The following is a 19,600-nucleotide window of genomic DNA, read 5'->3' as shown; positions in this document are numbered from 1 at the left end:
TATATGCGATTTACATTAGAAAAATGCCTTTGGATTTAGAAAATACAGCAGGCGTGACGAGATATTAATGACAGAAGTTTCGGGTTAGGTTGGAATCACAGTTTTACGAGTAAAAGATACGTGGTAGCGGCAACGCCAGTATACACGGTGGCGTATAATTTTTCCTGTACTTGGCGTTGAGACGCTACCGCGTCTCTAGATACAATAAGTACATCGTGATGCACCACTCCCCGGCGCAACAATATCCTTGCCGTTGTGCAAAATGTTGACGTTTTGTGGGTGTATTAGGTGGAAAAAATGGTTCTTTTTGCATAATTTGCTTCATTTCAAGGTCACTTGTAATAGTTTGAACTAGTAAGCGGTAGAAAACAGGCCTATTTAATAGCACTGTTGTGTGTCCTGTGCGTGTCCTGGTGGCTTCTCTCGACCGAATTCTATTAAATTAATTAACGCGCCAAAATTAGCTAAATCGCTAATATTCTCTGACACATTAGCATCAAAACGTATTGACACGTACCGTCAAAACATTCTTCGCGAGAATGTCGGTCGGTGCCAGTACGTCCCGTTGACGGAACGTTCAGGTGGGTGTCGGTTAAGTGTGAATAGTTTTATTAATACGCGTGTTTTAATGTTTTGTCGTGTCGGTGACGGTACCTGTCGGTGCCGGAATGTGACGGTCCATGTCGTATAGTCTGAATCGACCTTAAAACGAATTGGTCGAACGTCTTACTGTTAGACAAATTGTTCATTTGCTATACCCTATTATCAAATGTACATGTAATTAATAATTATATATTGCTATGCGGTAATATATGTTTTATATGCTGTTTACGAATACATATAACGAAATTTAATACAACTTTTTTGTATTTACAGACAAGCATAGTCAGCTTATTATACAGCAAATCAGAAATATTTATGAAAGAGGTTTATCTGTTTGAGAGAATTGACACAAATATTCGGAACGAAGCCTTAAAGCATTTGAAGTGTATAGTTTTCATTAGACCAACGAAGGAAAATATTGAGATTCTTTGCGATGAATTGCGAAGTCCAAAGTACGGTACATATTATATTTGTAAGTAATAATAATGATTTTTTCTATTTTCATAATTGATACTTTCTAATTCAGAATAGCAAAACAACATGGCAAATAAATTCATTAATACAAGTAATATTTGCAGTTATAAAATAATTTTTTGAAAAAAAATATATCCGACTTCGAAAAAATATTAAGATTGCACTAAAAAGTATGAAATAATTACTATTTCATTTATATTAAATGATATTCAATAATATATTAAATTTCTATTTCCTTTATATTAAATTATGTTAAATAACCTTTTCGTAGTCGGCACAAAATTAAAAATTTTTAATTCCTGCTTGAGTTAGTTTTTGGTGAAGGCGGCATAGTTGAATGGTGTTAATGTATACATGTATACTGTCTACGTGAAAGTCCAGGTCGGACCCCTGAGGTTGTTGATGGCAATAGACTTCCCCAGAAAAAGAGGACCCAAAAGCAAAACTCCTTACAATTGCTCAAGACTAGAGTTTTACGTGGTTTCCGAGTACTTGCCTCGATGAAATGTAATAATGGAGAGAGCTTATCTTTCCATTCTCTTTTCTGGTCGGCTGTGTGAGGGTTCGTTAGAATAAGAAACCCTACCAGTGGTCACTGGTACTAATAATCAGTTATTAGGCGCCTGTTTGTTGTTTTACAAACCCATCACCTTCGTGTGGGTGCAGGTATGGCCGTATAGCCGAGGTACTGTCCTATGGAACGCTCAGCCAGACAATAAATGTCTACGTGAAAGTACTGTCTGAATAGATTTGGAATAGTTTTTGGTGAAGGCGTGATGGAGAAAAGTGTTAATGTATATAATGTCTAAAGTAGATTTTGTCCCTCCGACAGAAAATTAAACCAAATTTGGTAATTTTTAATGTAAGTAATTTTTAATTTTGTGCCGACTACGAAAAGGTTATTTAACATAATTTAATATAAAGAAAATAAAAATTTAATATATTATTGAATATCATTTAATATAAATGAAATAGAAATTATTTCATACTTTTCAGAGCAATTTGAATATTTTTTCGAAGTCGGTTATATTTTGTTTCCAAAAATTATTTTATTTCACTCTTTTTAGTGGCAATCTATAACCAATAAGTTTTATGCAATGAGAATAGTTATGAGCAATATACAGGATGACCCAAAAACGTTGGAGGTCCTTGAAAACGGTGGTTCCGTGGCGGTTGGGGGGGGGAGGGGGTGATTTGAAACAATTTTTCCTTAGCGAAAATGGTGTTTGAGGCTCCGTTAAGGAGATATTCCAGAAACAGAAACTCGCGCTCTAATTGGTTGGGGGGTTCTGTCAATATCTCCTTAACAAAGCCTCGAACTACATTTTCAGTAAGAAAAAATTGTTTCAAATCCCCCCCCCCCCCCCGAAGCACTCTATTTAAGTACATCCAATATTTTTGAGACACCTTGTGTAGTTGCAAATGGGATTATCAGGAATACATGTGCAACTAAATGTGAAAGAATTGATTGCGTTTGGTAAATTCCTTGTCGAGCTACACCAGAACATAGCAATTTTGCACCAACAATGGTTTTAAATAATAAAGTGTCCATACATTCTTGCGAATGGGAACATTACGAATTCATCTGTTATGAAATGCGGAAGGTTCCATCGCAATTGGTTAATTCCTTGCCGGGTTATATCAAACAATAGAAGTTTTTCAGTAGCAATTGTAATAAACATTAACAAATTCATAAATTTTTCCAAATGAGAACATTATTAAATCATCTGACATTATATGTGGAAGACTTCATCTCGATCGGGTAATTCCGTGACAAGTTTCAGCAAAGAATGGGAATTTTGCCGTAACAATTGGTATAAACGTCAAGAAATTCATAACTTCATCAGATACAAGAAGTTTCAATCCTATTGATCCATCGGTCTCGGAGTAAGAAGCAGTACAAAATTTTTCTGTTTTTTGCACAAAAAAAAATCGGTAAAAAATGAGAAATCCAAAATGTCTTGAGAATGGGACCACCCCGAAGACATGCTCTACAAGATGCAACAGGTTTCATCTCGATGGGTCAAGCCATCTCAGCGTAATCGAGTAACATACATTTAAAAAAAAAAAGAAAATATACATGTCGAATAGAGTAACCTCCTCCTTTTCGAAGTTTCCTGCAACGCTCTCCGACATTTCGGTATTATTATTATAAACTCTGTTTGTACAATTTCTTTATCTGTATCCATGTTTAAAGTTTCCATTTCTTACAAAACTATACTGTGCAATGGAGCTCGCTCTTTTCGCAACTTCGAACACTCGCGGATAGTGATGTATTTTTCGAATATAGTAATGGTTTCCTGCATGATTTTCTGAGATTTCTAACGATTTCTGCTCACGTTACGTTTTTAATAGTCTACGCTGGTGGTGCTCATCGAGGTGCCCCCCCCCCCCCCCCGGGAGGGGTGGATGTGCGAATCGGTGTTTGTTAATAACATTTTTAAAAATCACCAATAAAGGTGCCCTGTTTTCCTAATTGGCTAAGAAAAATGTTAGGGGAATTCAGTCGCAAGGTCACCGCCACCAAATCACCATTAATTAAGGACCATAGTTCAGTTCGGAATTTCAGTCGTTGTAAACAGTTTCCAATATTCTAAGAATCTCTGAATTGGCAGGTAGCAATAATGGGTTTATGTAAACATTGAGCATCTATTGCCTTCTATAAACGCTTTCGCGACGAGTACCTAGGTCCCTTTTTCGGATTATCATTCATTTGTTTGAATATTTTTAGAAAGTTTCAGTACAGCGAAGCTATTTTATAAGATTACTACCTGCCACGACCAAGAAACGCGGAATTCCGTAGAATTTAGGGCCAAGATCCAGATGCGTTTCTGGAGGGTGCTTGATACCCAGTGGGTTAAAATAGTGGAACATACATACATAAAAGGAATCTGTACGAATTGAGTAACTACCTCCTTCTTCAAAGTTGGTTAAAAAGTAGATTTGACTCGGCCATATCAAAAAATGCTTCGGATCCAAAGGGTTAAATAAATAATATTCCTTGCATTCGCTATATTTATTCGGGCCCTTGCTTTTTTAGAGTTCCGAGCTGGTCGCTTTCAAACCGAGCAGCACGCTTTTTCTGAACCGCTCACTGCACCGAGTTTTTCGACAGCCCTAATGCAGGGTTACTCTCGTTCTCCTGCATTCATTTATTATGAAAAAGTATTTTTTGAAACCTTTTGCTTTGGCACGTTTCAATCAAGTACTCGTGCAACTTTATACAGTTTTCTCCGAAATTTGTTTAAAAATAATTATTTCAACAATCTTTACTAGTTCATTGAGTTTTTGTTATATTGAACAAAATAAGTGTATTATTTCTAAAATACCTACAGAACAGTTCACTAATTAACAGCATCAAACTGTAAAGTGCTGATAATGTTAATATGTTATTAAACTATTTAATTAAGTATTATAATATTTTTCCCAGATTTCAGTAATATTATCGCAAAAGCAGATATTAAACTATTAGCTGAAAACGATGAACAAGAAGTAGTGAAAGAAGTTCATGAATATTATGCAGACTATTTAGCTGTTAACCCGCATTTATTTTCACTTGGAATCAAATCGTGCTCCGAAGGTAATATAGTTTTATGTTTATTAGTTTAATTAAGAATTTAGTAAGACAGTCATAATTAACTTAAATCATATACAGGGTGAGGCATTTAAAACAGGCCATCTGAATAATTCGTTTACTTTTAGCGATATTAAAAAAAGTGTCCAACAAAAATTGTTTGATTTTGGGGGCACGTAACGTGGTACCAATAGCTTTTTTTATCGGTGGATGTTTAGATGTTTCCACTAGGAAGTGGACAACAAAGACCTTGGGCGATAAACGCCTGGGCCGGTATTCTTAATAATAACGTAATTAGTACTTATTTTATTGCTTTATCTATTGAATGTGTTACGTTCCCGTTTCTAAATCTTCTTATTTGGAGTCGGATGTGCGCATCCGGTATTAGTCACGTAGGCATAGAATTGTCGAAACCAACGCGAAGCTAGGGCGTAGTCCCTCGAAACTGTGTGACGTTCTGTACACGTCTGTATGTGCTCTTATGAATTTTACTACACGAGGAAACTGAGCGAAATCGGGTTCAAGTCCCCTTCGAGCAAAATCTTAACCGTTTAGTACGTAGTCTAGTATTAGGCATTATTTTATCGTTGTAGTCGTCCCCCGTTTGCTCACCTTCGTAAAAACCGAGGAGGATTAGATTCTCGCTTCGCGGAATCGAAACTATACAGTTAAACTCAATTCTTAATTGTAACAACTTAGATTCTAATTAATACACCGCGACAATTATTCTCAAAACAATTACAAGTCTCGGTGCATATCAGAATATACGAATAATCAGTCCAAAATCCACTAAGGTGTACGTTTACCGCTCGAGGTACGTCAAAATTGTTACGAGGCCTAATACTAACATTTCTTGCGGCTCCCCACCTTAGCCATACGTAGGTTTGTCCTGGATAACCAACCTCTTGGAGATCCCTACGTTAGCCATACGTAGGTTCGTCTCCGCGGCTACTTCCTTAAAGCACCCGGTGTTACCTAACAACACTGGTCAAGCCACTAGTTTTGCCTAGTTTCGCATTTTAAGCAGGGGGGGGGGGGGCACCGGTGCACTCCTCGGTGTTCTCTCGGGCTCGTGGCACTTTGGCCGTGTCCACAGTCACACCTGGCCCAAGCGAAGAGCTTTAGGCCAGGCGGGAACTTATTACCTCAACTTCCTGTTTCAACCCCGCGTTTCGGGTGATCCTCGCTTTCTCTTAGACTCGGGCCTATCCTTTCCAATACCAGCCTGCATGTTCGCTCCTTTACACCATATATCAAAGTTGAGAGTCCTGTTCACCCCCTACCATGCTACACCTGAGGTCGTTGTTCGATCCTCGTTCTCAGTCGAAGTGTTCCGTATCTCCGACTGGATTGGTTCCCTCTTTAGTGTTGCGCCACCCCCCTCCCCCTTCCTTTTTAGTCCCGAGCTCACCCCCGCCCCTCTTGCTCCTACCCACCTCCTTTGGAGGTTCTGGCTACCTAGACGCGGTTTGCCAAAGTCCGCCCCCCCCCCCCCTCTCTAAATATCCCTCTCGGGCCCTGATCCGAATTAAAGCTCGCCACCGTTCATCCATGCCGGGGTTACCGGCTTATACATGATTCTATTTATCCCCTTTTGCCGTACCTAATCCTACTTCTAAATTCCTTTTTTGTTTTAAGTGCGGCAGGGAGGAGTGTTCGGGTGAGGGGTCCCCACAGCGTGTCTGATGGTCAGACGCGACTTCCGTGGATGGGCTTCAGCCGTCAGGCTTGCCAACCCGTCGTCGCTGCCACTCTTTCCCACTTGGCGAGTCTACCCTACTGGTGTTAGGCAGGGTTATTTCGTGTTCCCCATGACTCTCAACCGCTTCACAGGGAACAAATTGGGTTCCACCCTTCTCCAAGCTGGAAGGTTGTTTCCACTGTTTGGAAGGGTCACCACCCCTTCCACAGGGTCCGTAGATCCATCTGTGTGGTTCCGTGACTCCTTTTCCTACAATGGCGTAGTTTGGTCGGACGGTCACCACCCGTCCTAGGCCGAACTTCTCCCATTCTGTGGGGAGGTGCGCGAACCATTTTCTACGAGATGGTTATTGTGTTCGGTTACGGTGGATGCGCTGAGGCGCAGTCGGCGCATCCCTCTGCCTTGCGTGCTTCCTGTTACTAGTTTTCTTCGTTTGCTGTAGTGAGAAGTCTGATCGGGTCACGAGCGGGGGGACTCAGACGGCGTCAGCCGTAGGTATGGTGGCCTACGGTGAGTAAAGTACTGGATATTCCCGCTCTCAGCTCTTGATATGGTACCATGTCCTGTGCTCTACTCTTTCCCTTGCTATGTCCTTCTGTTCTACACCCAGCGGAGTAGGAGATCTGTGCAGTGTCGTTCCTATACGGTTTTTCTGCGAGATGCCCCTCAGTCCGTCTGGCGCCTGCTTTACTGATACCTTGTTCTGTGGCCAGGTACACCACCCCTTCCATGGAGTCGGTGGATCCATCTATGTGGTTCCGTGACTCCTTTTCCTACGGTGGTGGAATTCTTCTTAATTGTGGCCACGCCAGCATTACTGCCAGCGTGCCATATTTGTTGCTGCGGCCACATCAATGTTTCCATCGACGTGCCGTGCTCTTTACTGTGGCCACGCCGATATTTCTATCGACGTGCCATAATCCTTACTGTGGCCACGTCAGCATTGCTGCCAACGTGCCATATCACTTCCTTAGGTGTTTTGTCCGCGGGGGCCTATCCCCGACTCCCCGGCTACGGGTATTTCGTCCTAGACGGTCTTTCCCGCCGGAGAGCTTCCCCTTTCCGCAACCTGGGGACGCGCCACGTAGGGGTTCACCTCCCCTCCCATTTGGACAGCCAAACAGGTGCGCGGGGCCAAGCAACTAACAAAAAAAAAAAAGAACATAATCCAATATAAAGCCCCGGCTACGGAACCGCATCTCTGACTCGTAATAAATATATGACAATTAGGGGTGAGACGAGAATTTTTCTCGGGATCAGGATGGAATCCCGAGAATTTCAGAATCCCGAATACATCTAGGATCCCCGCGAATTTCTGCGGTTCCGAAACCAATTGAGATTCCCGGGAATTTCGAAATCACGTAAATGTTCGAGATTCCTGAAACGTCTGCGATTCCCGATATTTTATGTCTCTCCATACTTCCAACAATTACTAGAATCTGGAAGCCATTGTGTTTTCGAAAATTACATATCTTATTAATCAGGAACGTTTATGTTAGTAATATTGTAGAAAGTTATTGCAATTTTCGATATTTCTAACAATGCAGAATTTTAATATCGGTAGATATTTCTGAATGGATAGTCAATAACACAATTTTGTTCCGCGGAATCTCAATTAAGTATGTCTTATCTTATTCCAAACATCGGGATCTCGTGAGTTGTTCAACAAAAGGAAATTATTATGAGTAGGTATACAGGGTGCAAGACTAACAACGCCCAGAAGGAAATACCTAGAACAATTCTTCTTAGAACTAGACACGATACCGTCTTTGAAACCAGTCAAAATAGCATCCTTCCTAGAAGAGACCAACCCATGGAAAATGGACGACGCCCATTAACCAAACATAAGACACGTATTCCAGGATGACGAACATAGTGCGCGCAGAAAAAAAAAGGACTCGTACACCGCATCGGCACAAAGAGGAGCCACGGAGGACACCCCAAGTGGTTGAACCGAAGTGGTAACTCGTCGAGGAAGGGGTCCTGGCGGGGGGCATGGACGAGGCCCGCTGCCCTACCTCCTACAAGCATGAATACTCTCACTAGTCAAGTGTAAATGGCACTCCTCAGCAATGGGTGTAAAAAAGAAAAATAGTAACCATCGCTAGAAAAGGGTCTGCGCGCCTCCCTTATAGAGGAAAGTTCCCAGACCTAGGACGGGTGGTGACCGTATCAAACAGCCACACCATCTCACGGGAAGGTATAACGGCTACATGAAAAATGGACCCAACAACCTTGTGGATCGGGTGTTGATCTTTACCAATAAAAAAAAAAAAAACATAATAACCTTTCGATACTGAAAATAGGGGATCTCAAGTGAACCCTGTAGCGGGTAGTCACCACGTCATCCGGGTCGTTAGGGATTGAGAGCTACCGGGACACAACCCAAACTATCAAAACCCAAATAGGATAGGCCCGTTATAGTGTTAAACAAGAACGAGGGAGGTGGACGGGTGGTCACAAGCAGGCCTTAGCCCCAAGACATTGCGGGGAACTACCAGGACCACCCCACGACCCTTAGAGTAGGACTCGGAGGCATCAAGACGTAAGGTACAAGCCGGTAACCCGAACATCGAGCGATGTTAACGGGCCATTGGCGAGATAGGGAACCGAGAGGGATAGGTAAGCCAACTAAGGAGGAGGGAGGGTCTCTGAACTGCTCATGACCTAACTAACACCTCAATACAGAGGCGGGAGAGGTAAGAAGGAAGGGGGGAGTGCTAGGGAACAAAGTCAGGGAAGGGGGTGGAGGGGTGGTAAACTTGAAGGAATAAGATCCAGCCCGGGTTACGGAACACGTAGACTGAGTACGGTGTCCGACTAGCGACCCAGGTATAATCTGACAGAAGGTAGATAGAGCTCTCAATCTCGCCGACTCGGCGTAGAGGGTAAACACGCAGGCTGGCACTGCGGGTCCTGAGGGATGCGGTTTGCCCAACGCTCAGCTCAATCATTACCGATGCATAGGCAGCATGGCCCCGCCCAAGGATGGACCTCCCCGTAAAGTAGTGACGTCGTCGATAAGGATAGGCCCGGGCCAAAAGAAAGCGAGGACCTAGCGAGAAACGGGAAGAATCTATGGCCGGGTGGCCCCCCCCCCCCCCCCCCGGTCTTACAACTAGACCGGGGTAGACGAAACGGGCTAATACCCACACAGCCAAGAGGCCACACCGACGCCCCCCTCTGACCAACAAAGCAAAAACTATGGTCATCGTATTCGTCTTGAAACACTTTATAAGAATGTGCATATCTTCTCTATGCTTCCACCAATAAAAAAAACAACCCTTTTTTTTCTATTGTTACAAGTAAGCGAATTATTTAGGTAGCCTGCTTTAAATGCCTCACCCTGTATATATTAAAATTGTAATCGTAACTGACTTGAGTAAATGATTCACCCTTACTAACTATTGTGTTATTATTTTAGGTCAGTTCTCGGAATTACTTGCAGATATTGTGCCTATTCGTGAGGCATCGCTTGCTGTACCCCCACTATCGCTCTAGTATTTTTTATTCTCACAAATAATTACAATTTTTAATATTATGTTTAGGTCTATAAACATTTTGTATATGTAGCGTGTATCTGGAAATTGTCAGGGAAGTCGGAGCGGTCGGGCCCACGGCCAAACCCTTGAATTTCGAAGCTTCAAATATTCGAGATCTCAAGGGTCGCCGGGTCATAAAGTATCGTTTCCGTCGGCCTTGACTAGGAGAAAGTTTTTCCTACAATGTTGTGAGATTTCCTTGACGCACGCACCCTCATCGCACCGAGTCAAAAAAGGGACAGTTGTCTTCCAGCGCTAACGGTGCACGTTCGTCGATCGGAGAAACGCTCTTGAAACGACTACACGTGAATTTTGGAAAATAAGTATTATTAATTAATTTAATTAGTAAGCACAATTTTTTCGCACCTTCATCTTGTTCCCTTCATATATATACATATAATAAGAATAATGCATGATATAATAATTGAAATGTTGTCAAGAGCTTTCCACATGACCCAAGAGGCCTATTCCACTAAACGTTAATAAGGCCGATGATAAAATGTGACTTAGGAAGAAAATTGAATTTCCATTCGAAACAAAAATTTGGGGTTGGTGCGAAAAGAGAAGCATATGGTTGAAAGCATCGTATATACCAGTTCTGGCCACCACGCGGCCCGCCACGTTAAATTGTGCGGCCCGTCGGGTGGTATATGTATAAAAAATATTAAATAAATGAAAATTTGCATGTGTCATTACTACACTGATGGACAAAATTAAAGGGACACTTTTTTAAAACGTCATATCTATGGGAGTTTTCAACCGATTTTGGAGAAACTTCGCGAGGAGTAGTTTTGAAGTGTCCTCTAAATGTGCGCAAAGTTGCATTGGCGAGGGTTGACAGGAAGGGGTTAAGTCACCCCGTAAAGAGGGGCACGTCGAAAAACACCACTTCTGAAGAGGCCAGGGGTGACGGAAGGGGTTGAAAAAATCAAAAATACCTTTGGGGCGACCCTCCTCGATGCCGTCAACAAAATGCGGTTTGTCTCCGGTATGTATTAGGTTGTCCCGAAAGTTTCTTTCGCGAGTTGCACTCAATTATTTTATGTGGTCGTGTTTATATAAATAGACAATCTAATTTCATAGATATTCATGTTCTAACAGTAATGGAGCAAAATGAATCGTGCACAATTCAGTAATGTAACATAAAACATAAAATATTGTGCATGTATTACTTATTAATAAAGCGAAAGAAACTTTTGGGACAACCTAATAGGTCTTTTGAAGCTTTTTACTTACACCTCGAGTAGAATTTATTAAAATAAAGAAATACTTTGACCTTAAATTTCGTGGTCATAATGGATTTTTCGAACGGATTTTTCTGCAAATGTCCACCGATCCAGATGTGTACAAGAACCTCTGAAAGTAGTGACTATTAATTTTGTTACACACTGTAACACTGTACAATCTTACTTGTAAAATAAATGACAATTTACGTTTATTATTAATTGTTCCTATACTTACACTTTATCTTTTACTTTATTCTTACTTTGCTTTTCTGATCTCTTGCTCTGATTTCTACTTGCTCTTCTGATCTCTTTTTATCTCTCCTTATCTCTTTATCTCTATCGATATCGATTGATATTGATCCCCTATAATTATGTTCGCGCGGAGCGCGGTAGATTCAAATGTAGAAAATACATTTTCTTTACATGTATATATAAAAGATGATTATAGACCCAAACATAATATTAATAACTTTAATTATCTATGAAGATAAAAAATACTAGAGCGATAGTGGGGGTACAGCAGGCGATGCCTCACGAATAGGCCCGACATGTGCAAGTAATTTCGAGCACTGTTTTAGGTACATAACCGTTTTAGTTGAAATGTAAAATTGTGTTACAGATTTTTATTATATATAATCAATATTAATAACTTTTCTTCTTATTCTTCTATTAAGGTTTATTATGGAATCCAGTACACTTACATCGAACACATCTAGGCATAATTTCAGTTTTATTATCAATTAAGAAATGTCCTTACATACGTTATCAAAGTAGTTCTGAAATGGCAAAGAGATTGGCAGAAAAAATACGTGAAACATTAAATAAAGAATCAAATTCGTTCGAATTCAGGCAGGAGTCAAACCCAGTTTTACTTATACTCGATAGAAGAGACGATCCCATTACTCCTTTATTAAATCAATGGACTTATCAGGCAATGGTCCATGAATTACTAACTATTAATAATAATCGTGTTAATTTATCACATGTAAAAGGTATTTCAAAGGAATTAAAAGATGTTGTTCTTGACGCGGAACATGATGAATTTTATGCAAATGTAAGTACCGTGTTTAAAATGTCAATCATTTTAATATTTTTAAGTATTTTAAGTAAAAGGATACTTGTATTTTGAATAGAACTTATATCACAACTTCGGTGAAATTGGACAAACGATAAAAGAATTGATGGATGAATTTCAAAAAAAGGCTAAAAATCACCAGAAAGTAGAAAGTATTGCTGATATGAAAAATTTTGTAGAAGCTTATCCTTTATTTAAGAAGCTTTCTGGAACTGTATCCAAACATGTAACATTAGTTGGAGAACTTTCCTCGCTTATAGAAAATCATAACTTGTTACAAGTATCAGAATTGGAACAAGAGCTTAGTTGTCAAAATGATCATTCTATGCAGGTATGTACACTTAATCGTACTTCGTTATTATTTATTTGTAATAATGTTGTTTACTTCTAATTCTTCTTATAGCTGCAGAGAATAAGAGAACTTATTAATAATTACCAAATTCGAGAAATTGATAGCGTTAGATTGGTAATGTTGTACGCACTTCATTATGAAAAACACACAAACAATGATATTAGCGGTTTATTGAATGTATTAAAAAGTAAAGGGATTTCTGAAAAATATGTGAAGGTATATTAGAACTAATATAATTGTTGTCGAGATTTGTTATTTTATTTTGATATAAGTAACTAAAAGTAATGTTGTAGCATGTTCATAACATATTGCAATACAGTGGAATTAACACAAGGCAAAATAATCTATTTGATCGTGAATCGGTAGCGAAGATAACTAAAAAGCTATTCAAAGGCTTAAGTGGAATAGATAACATATATACTCAACACACACCTCTACTGAATGAAACAATTGAAGATTTAATAAAGGGAAAGTTAAGTCCACAAATGTTTCCATATCTTGGAAATACAATAATATCTAAAAGGTAAATTTTGTACATTTTCATGATCATTTTATTTTAAACAATTAGGAACAGACAACGCAATGTACTTATTTTTAATGTGTTAGTTACATATCAATTGTTGTTTCAGGCCGCAAGATATAATTATTTTCATGGTTGGAGGAACAACTTATGAAGAAAGCTTAACTGTCTATAATTTAAATAAACAAAATCCTGGAGTAAAAATTATTTTAGGAGGTACTACTATCCACAATTCTCAAAGCTTTTTAGAAGAAATTCAACATGCTACATCGGGTACCTTTTCAAAATATAGAAATAATAATAAGTAAAATTATAATATAATTTATAATATATTGTTAGTATATTATACTTTAAGTTCATATTTTTATCTAAATATTTATATTTACAATTGTGAGTAGTTGGCATATTGTAAATTATTTTTTTCAAGAAATAAAGTTTTGGTGGTAATAATTTTAAAGAAAATGGCTACAATAAAAATAACAAAATGTTGTATTAATATCATAGTTAAGGAGATAGACCCGAGTAATGCAGCGAGGTGACATTACTGGCAAAAATGGGCCTAAAGAAGGGTTTGGTAGATTTCGTTTTTCGTCCTTATATGAGAATATTTGAGGCTTGGTGATGGCTCATTCGAAAGAGGAAGGTTCAATACATGCGACTCCGGTTATAATTCAACGAGATTTTGTTAATATGTTATAACATGAGTGTCCAAAGTAGAGCAAAAATATCTCATATATATAAAATATTCTCATATAAGGACGAATAGTGAAAAATCGTAAAAGCATTCTCAAAGACAAGTTCCGCCATTTTGTGGATAATGCAGTGCCAGTTACGTAAGAAATTTAGTTCAGGAAATCGACACGAGATGGCGTTTTCTGAGGTATTGTTGTGTGGGTCGTGCTCCGTAAGAAACTCTCCCACAAAGAACATGAACAGACCAATAGGAATTCCCGTGATAACCTTTTTTTTGTATTTATTATAATAAATTGGAAGGGTGCTATATCTAATAAGATTTGATTTCTTTTTTCGTTATAACGTTCTTTATTTTTCTAGAGAACTGGTACGCTATTTCGTCGTGGCGCTCCGCTCACGTTCCTAGCCGGCACATTGTATTTTATTTTAATGTGCATGAATACATCAGATTCATGGCTTCCGTTTCTGGTAGTGAACGTGGTGAGAACTAGAAAAGGAGTGTGAAAGGAGAAAGGTGAAAAAGGTGTGGTAGAGTGAGTGTGCAGGAGCGAGGAGTGAGAGGATGGGCCAGAAGTGAAGGGCGGACCGAGCATGATGAAGGGTGTGTGAAGGGAGAGGCAGGGAAAAAGCAGGAAGTGAAAGAGTGAACGAGTGGAAAAGTAAGGTTAGGAAGAATAGTGAGACGATTGGAGGAGAAAGGAAGGCGAGGGAAAGTCGGGGAGAAGAAAGGGATAAAGAGAGGTTGAAAGAAGTGTAGGAGGCGGATAGATAAGAAAAGGATAAAAAAAGGGTGAGGGAAAGTGACTGGTAAGAAGGTGAAAGGGGGAAAGGTGAGGAGAGTAGATAGATAAATTGGACGGCAAAAGAACGAAAACAGGAAAGGAGTGGCGCGTAGCGAGGAGAGGAAATTCCGTGCTCCGTAAGGAGAGGAAGGTCTGAATCGGTAAAGAAGGATATGGGTGATAAGTGAAGAGAAAGGTGTGTGGTGGATTGGGGAGAAAGTGAAGAATATGGAAGGACAGGATAAAAAAGAGAGCAAGATGATGGGGATGGGGGTGGAGACAAGGGGTGCAAGGGAAGGAGGCAGGGAAGGGTGAGAAAGAAAGGGAGGGTAGTGTGGGAAGGAAGAAAGATCTGGAGGAGTTTTTGAAAGGGGGAGCGTCGGTCGGGAGGGAGGAAAGATGTATTTTAAGAAAAGTGGACTAATGCAAAGGTCGCCAGAGAGGGAAGAAGAGAGCATAGAGAAGATAGGGATAGAAGGGATGTAAAGATGTTGATGGAAATGATGGGGGAGATGAGAGAGATGAAGAAGATATTAGATAGAGGAGGAGAAGATAGAGACGACGATGGGGGGAAATGAGAGAGGAGATAACGAAGAGAGAGATGAGGGAGTTGATAGAGGGATCGATAAGGGAGGTGAAGGAAAAAGAAAGGCGGGGAGATAAGAAGGGGGGGAAGGAGGAAGAGAGGCAACTGGCGAATGTAGTGAAGACGCTAGAGAGGAGATTGGAAATGGCGAATACGGCGGACAGAAGGAAAAACATCATAATTAGACGGATAAAGACGGAATTGGGGAAAGAGAAGGATACGGTGAAGGAAATGTTGAAGAAGTTAGGGGTGAAAGGGGAGGTGTAGAGTGCGACGCAGATTGGTGGGAAGGGCATGGAGGTGGCATGGTTGCCGGATGAAGAAATGAGAAGGGTGAGGGTGAAGAGAGGGTTAGGTAGTAGAGGACAATCATAATTAAACACCAATCGACAATCAGTAAATCCAAAGTCTCAACGCAGATTAAAATCAAACGCGCGACGGTATATACAATGTAAACGGCCCGGTCGTCCCACGCGAGGAACCCCAGTAGCGTAACTATGTAAAACCCAGAAACTTTCCACGCGGCCACTTATTCATCACAAGGTATCAAGCGAAATACATCAACTAGCAATAAATATTATCCCCACATACACACTATCAACAGAACGCGAACATTAGAATCAGAATCACGCGCATATCACGAAAAACCAAATAACATAATAAAATATCTAGGAAAAAACCCTCGGGAACAAACGCGACAGAATATGATCTTTAAATACGCACCGTCATACAAATCCAGACTTCCCGACGAAATATTCCAATCTAAAAAAAAAACTTCCTCGACACAATCACAAATCACACACGATAATCGAAACACATCGCGCACACGCGTAATAAAAAAATTTGCAAATAGCTAAAATCGACAAACCGGAAACATGAATTATTCCCCTCGCCCGGGTTAAGACCAACGAAAACCGAAATAGAACACAACAAGATACAGCAGAACCCAAAAACCCAAAAACACAAAACCCGAACATATAACACAAGTCACGAAACTGATCTCACTCCCCCCCCCCCCCTTAAAAAAAACCCCAAAAACCAATAACCAAACAACAACACTAGAACAAAAACACCGAAATATCCCACCAAATATGCCCCAGCCGACTACAAACTACATGCAAAAACACTCCAGGCCTAGCATAAGGACAACCCATCGAGACAATACAACAAGACTATCAGTACAGTATGAAATCCCCACCCCCACAGAAAGCAACCCAGTAAAACAACACAAAAGAACACACCAACTGAAGACAGACGACAATAACACAAACAAAACTCACCTGTTTTACTGAAGGGAGGTAATAAGAGGTGCAGAGCGACGATGATGATCTCACAAGCGCGAGCGGCTGATCACTACAAAACGCCTCACTGAAAAGAAAAAGAAAACAACAATCAAACAATCAACCACACCAAGACTCCACATCACAAAACACCCGCAACAAACGTACACCGCCCCCTCCCATCACAAAATACACAACTACGCCAACAAACATCCAATAACGCATAACGACTAATTCATATAGCCATATTCACTCGGATCGGCGACGCAATCAGTAACGCCCAAAACAACAAAATCCTCCACTGAAACAAATAAAATATAAAAAAAAACAATTAACATTGCCGACTCTGGAAACAACATAATCATACCTAACAATCCCCTGAATACTGTCAAGCCCCCCCCCCCCCCTTCATAATTCCAAACCTCAACACAAAAACCGAATACTTACTAATAAAAATTCCACCACACCGACGCCAGCACGTAACCCAATAAAAATGCAACACAAAAATAGCTCACACGGCTTCTAAAAGAGAAAATATAAACTTGACACCCAAACAACACAACCAGGACAACAAAACTACCGGTCTAACTCAACAAGAATTCATCTTACCAACAAGACAGCGCTCACGATATTAAAACTGCAATGACCGAACAACCAAGAGACCCACTACACGAACTAACCAACCCCCACCTAACACTACCCGCACTATGAAAGCACCCCCAACACGACAGAATACCCCCACCATGACAAGACTCCTCACACCAGAACAAAACCAAGATACGCAAATCCACAACAGCGAAACCCAAACGACTCCGGACACAGCCAACCGAAACATGAAAAGGCAAAAGTGGCCACCACACCCAACCAACGACAATACTCCACACACACATACCACCAATGCCACTACGAACCGTCTCCCCAATACCAACACAATCATCGTATAACAGTCCAACCACAAACAAACATACCCCAACACCCACAACAACATCCCCATCCAACGAACAAATACCACAAGACAACCAACAAATAGACACAACAACACACCCCATAACAACCCAAGACACACGGACAATACAACCAACGAGCACAACACAGCGACAAGAACCAACACAGAAAACCAACCAAACAGACACCTCACCACAAACAAGACATCTCCCGGAGAAAATCTAATAAACTAACACCAAAGATGGATACCACCCCAAGGAAAATACTCCGCTACAAACACCCACACCCCCACACAGAAATGGTTAGACACCTCCTCAACAGAAACAAACTCTAAACTCCTAACAAATACACAAATACAGTAACTATACCGCCTACCATCCGACGTACCCATGATGCATCAGCAAATACACTCCACTAACTATCCTCCCCAAATATCACATGAGCAACGCCCCAAGCTGCAGAATTAACCAGACAATAATAACTCTTCTTCCCCCACAAACATTCGACTACACTCCCCTGCTCAACAACATGTAAACAACAACAACGATGAATCCAACTAGACTACAATTATACCCATAGTCCAGGAACTTAAACGAATATCAAATACACATCACACACAAAATTAACTAAACGACACATAGACTAGGAAAACAAACCAGATAGCAATAACATCTTCTTTAAATCATAGTACCCCCAACCGAGCCCACCCACTGAAATCAACTAAGACTTAAAACCCCCCTAATCACGCGACCAAACATAGGTAAACGCAACCTAACGATACAACTAACACCTGATCTCATCAATACAGTCTTAAACCCAACCCCCAAACATCCATACGAGTCCAACCGCAGAAAGGGAAAGAGGAAAAGACAAAAGTAATCAATTAGTAATTAACCAAAAAAATACTCAATAAATAGGCATTTATTTCCGACATTGGTCAGTTGTCTCAAAAGAATAACAATAACTTAACCTAGTCCGATATAATTAAATACACACTCACAACACACTTATAAATAGCGCATACAATACCTATTAACTAAAACAAATAATAATAAAAATAAAATAAAACTAGAACACGCACACACACACACACACACACACACACACACACACACACACACACACGCACGCACGCATGCACACACACAGAAATACAAAACGCACACCGACAACGGCAGGACTTAATAAGTAACACTTAAGACTACAAACCGCAACCGAAAAAATCGTACACACTCAAACCAATACACCGCATATAAAAACAACTTATTACCTAAACAACAAAACCAAATAATAGTATAAAATTTAAGCAAATACATCTAAATAATGGTCTCAACCTGACTCACTAAGACGGGTGAAACGTAACCGAGCAGTTCCCTTCCAAACCTGGAGAGAGTACCCCTGGTATCTCAACCACTGGGCGGACCGCGGACTCATCTCCACAAACACCTCCTTCCCACGGGCATACCTACTACCGTCCCGGACATGAATCCACGATGCCGCCCCGGAGAGAGGGTACTCCCTCGAAATCTGTTTTAACAAGGATGGTATAACCATCGTCGCAATATTAATACGCATAGAAAAAAATAGGCGCCGCTCGACGTCCGCAGCACTCCCAATCCGCAAAGGAACCCCCCCAATCGGCCCAGCTTCTGCATGCCCCCGAACATAACACACCGCTGATGAGGAACTGACGGTCACCAGCATTCCACCTCCCGATAAACCGAAACGCTCGATCACCACCCCCACATCCGACTCCACAGACCGCACGAACAGATCAGCGTAGATACCTTCGATATCGGACCCACGGATCCGGGTCTGGGGGTGATCGCGATGTAACAAATACATAGTGGGAGATTCGGCTTCGGGCGTCGAAGTAGGGGTTGCGGCAGGCTCTTCGTTGGATATCCGAAGAGAATCATGCGGGACAGGTCCCTAGCACCCGCAGAACTCGAGGGACCAGAACAAGCGCCTCTTCCGGAACCAGACATCCTATGAAAACACAACACATGTTAACATTACAGAAATTAAACATATCCCTAAACCAACACCTTCGTAGAATCCAAAACAAGAACTCACATAAACAAACATGAGTCGCAACACAACATTACACGCACCCCGTCGCCCCAAAATCCAACCAAACACCACACCACCTACTCGCCCCTAAAACACCCAACATATACACCGCAGACACAATACAACAACACACATAAACCCAACCTAAAAGCCTAACTATCCAGATAACAGAT

General features: G+C 40.8%; 1 protein-coding gene across 1 annotated transcript in view; it reads left to right on the top strand.

Moving 5' to 3' along the window:
• LOC128894240 (vacuolar protein sorting-associated protein 45) overlaps positions 1 to 13,530 on the top strand; it is a 64,264-nt gene extending 50,734 nt beyond the window's left edge. The window contains exons 2-8 of the mRNA XM_054155876.1: positions 877 to 1,075; positions 4,508 to 4,657; positions 11,796 to 12,175; positions 12,255 to 12,527; positions 12,600 to 12,764; positions 12,842 to 13,071; positions 13,178 to 13,530. Of these exons, the coding sequence (XP_054011851.1) occupies positions 877 to 1,075; positions 4,508 to 4,657; positions 11,796 to 12,175; positions 12,255 to 12,527; positions 12,600 to 12,764; positions 12,842 to 13,071; positions 13,178 to 13,376 (1,596 nt within the window). The 3' untranslated portion in view covers positions 13,377 to 13,530. The remainder of the gene's footprint in view (positions 1 to 876; positions 1,076 to 4,507; positions 4,658 to 11,795; positions 12,176 to 12,254; positions 12,528 to 12,599; positions 12,765 to 12,841; positions 13,072 to 13,177) is intronic.
• Positions 13,531 to 19,600: the final 6,070 nt, after the last annotated feature.

The sequence above is a fragment of the Hylaeus anthracinus genome, unplaced genomic scaffold (genome assembly GCF_026225885.1).
Source record: "Hylaeus anthracinus isolate JK02 unplaced genomic scaffold, UHH_iyHylAnth1.0_haploid 3, whole genome shotgun sequence".
NCBI classification, from domain to species: domain Eukaryota; kingdom Metazoa; phylum Arthropoda; class Insecta; order Hymenoptera; family Colletidae; genus Hylaeus; species Hylaeus anthracinus.
This window is presented reverse-complemented; position numbering and strand designations above follow the sequence as displayed.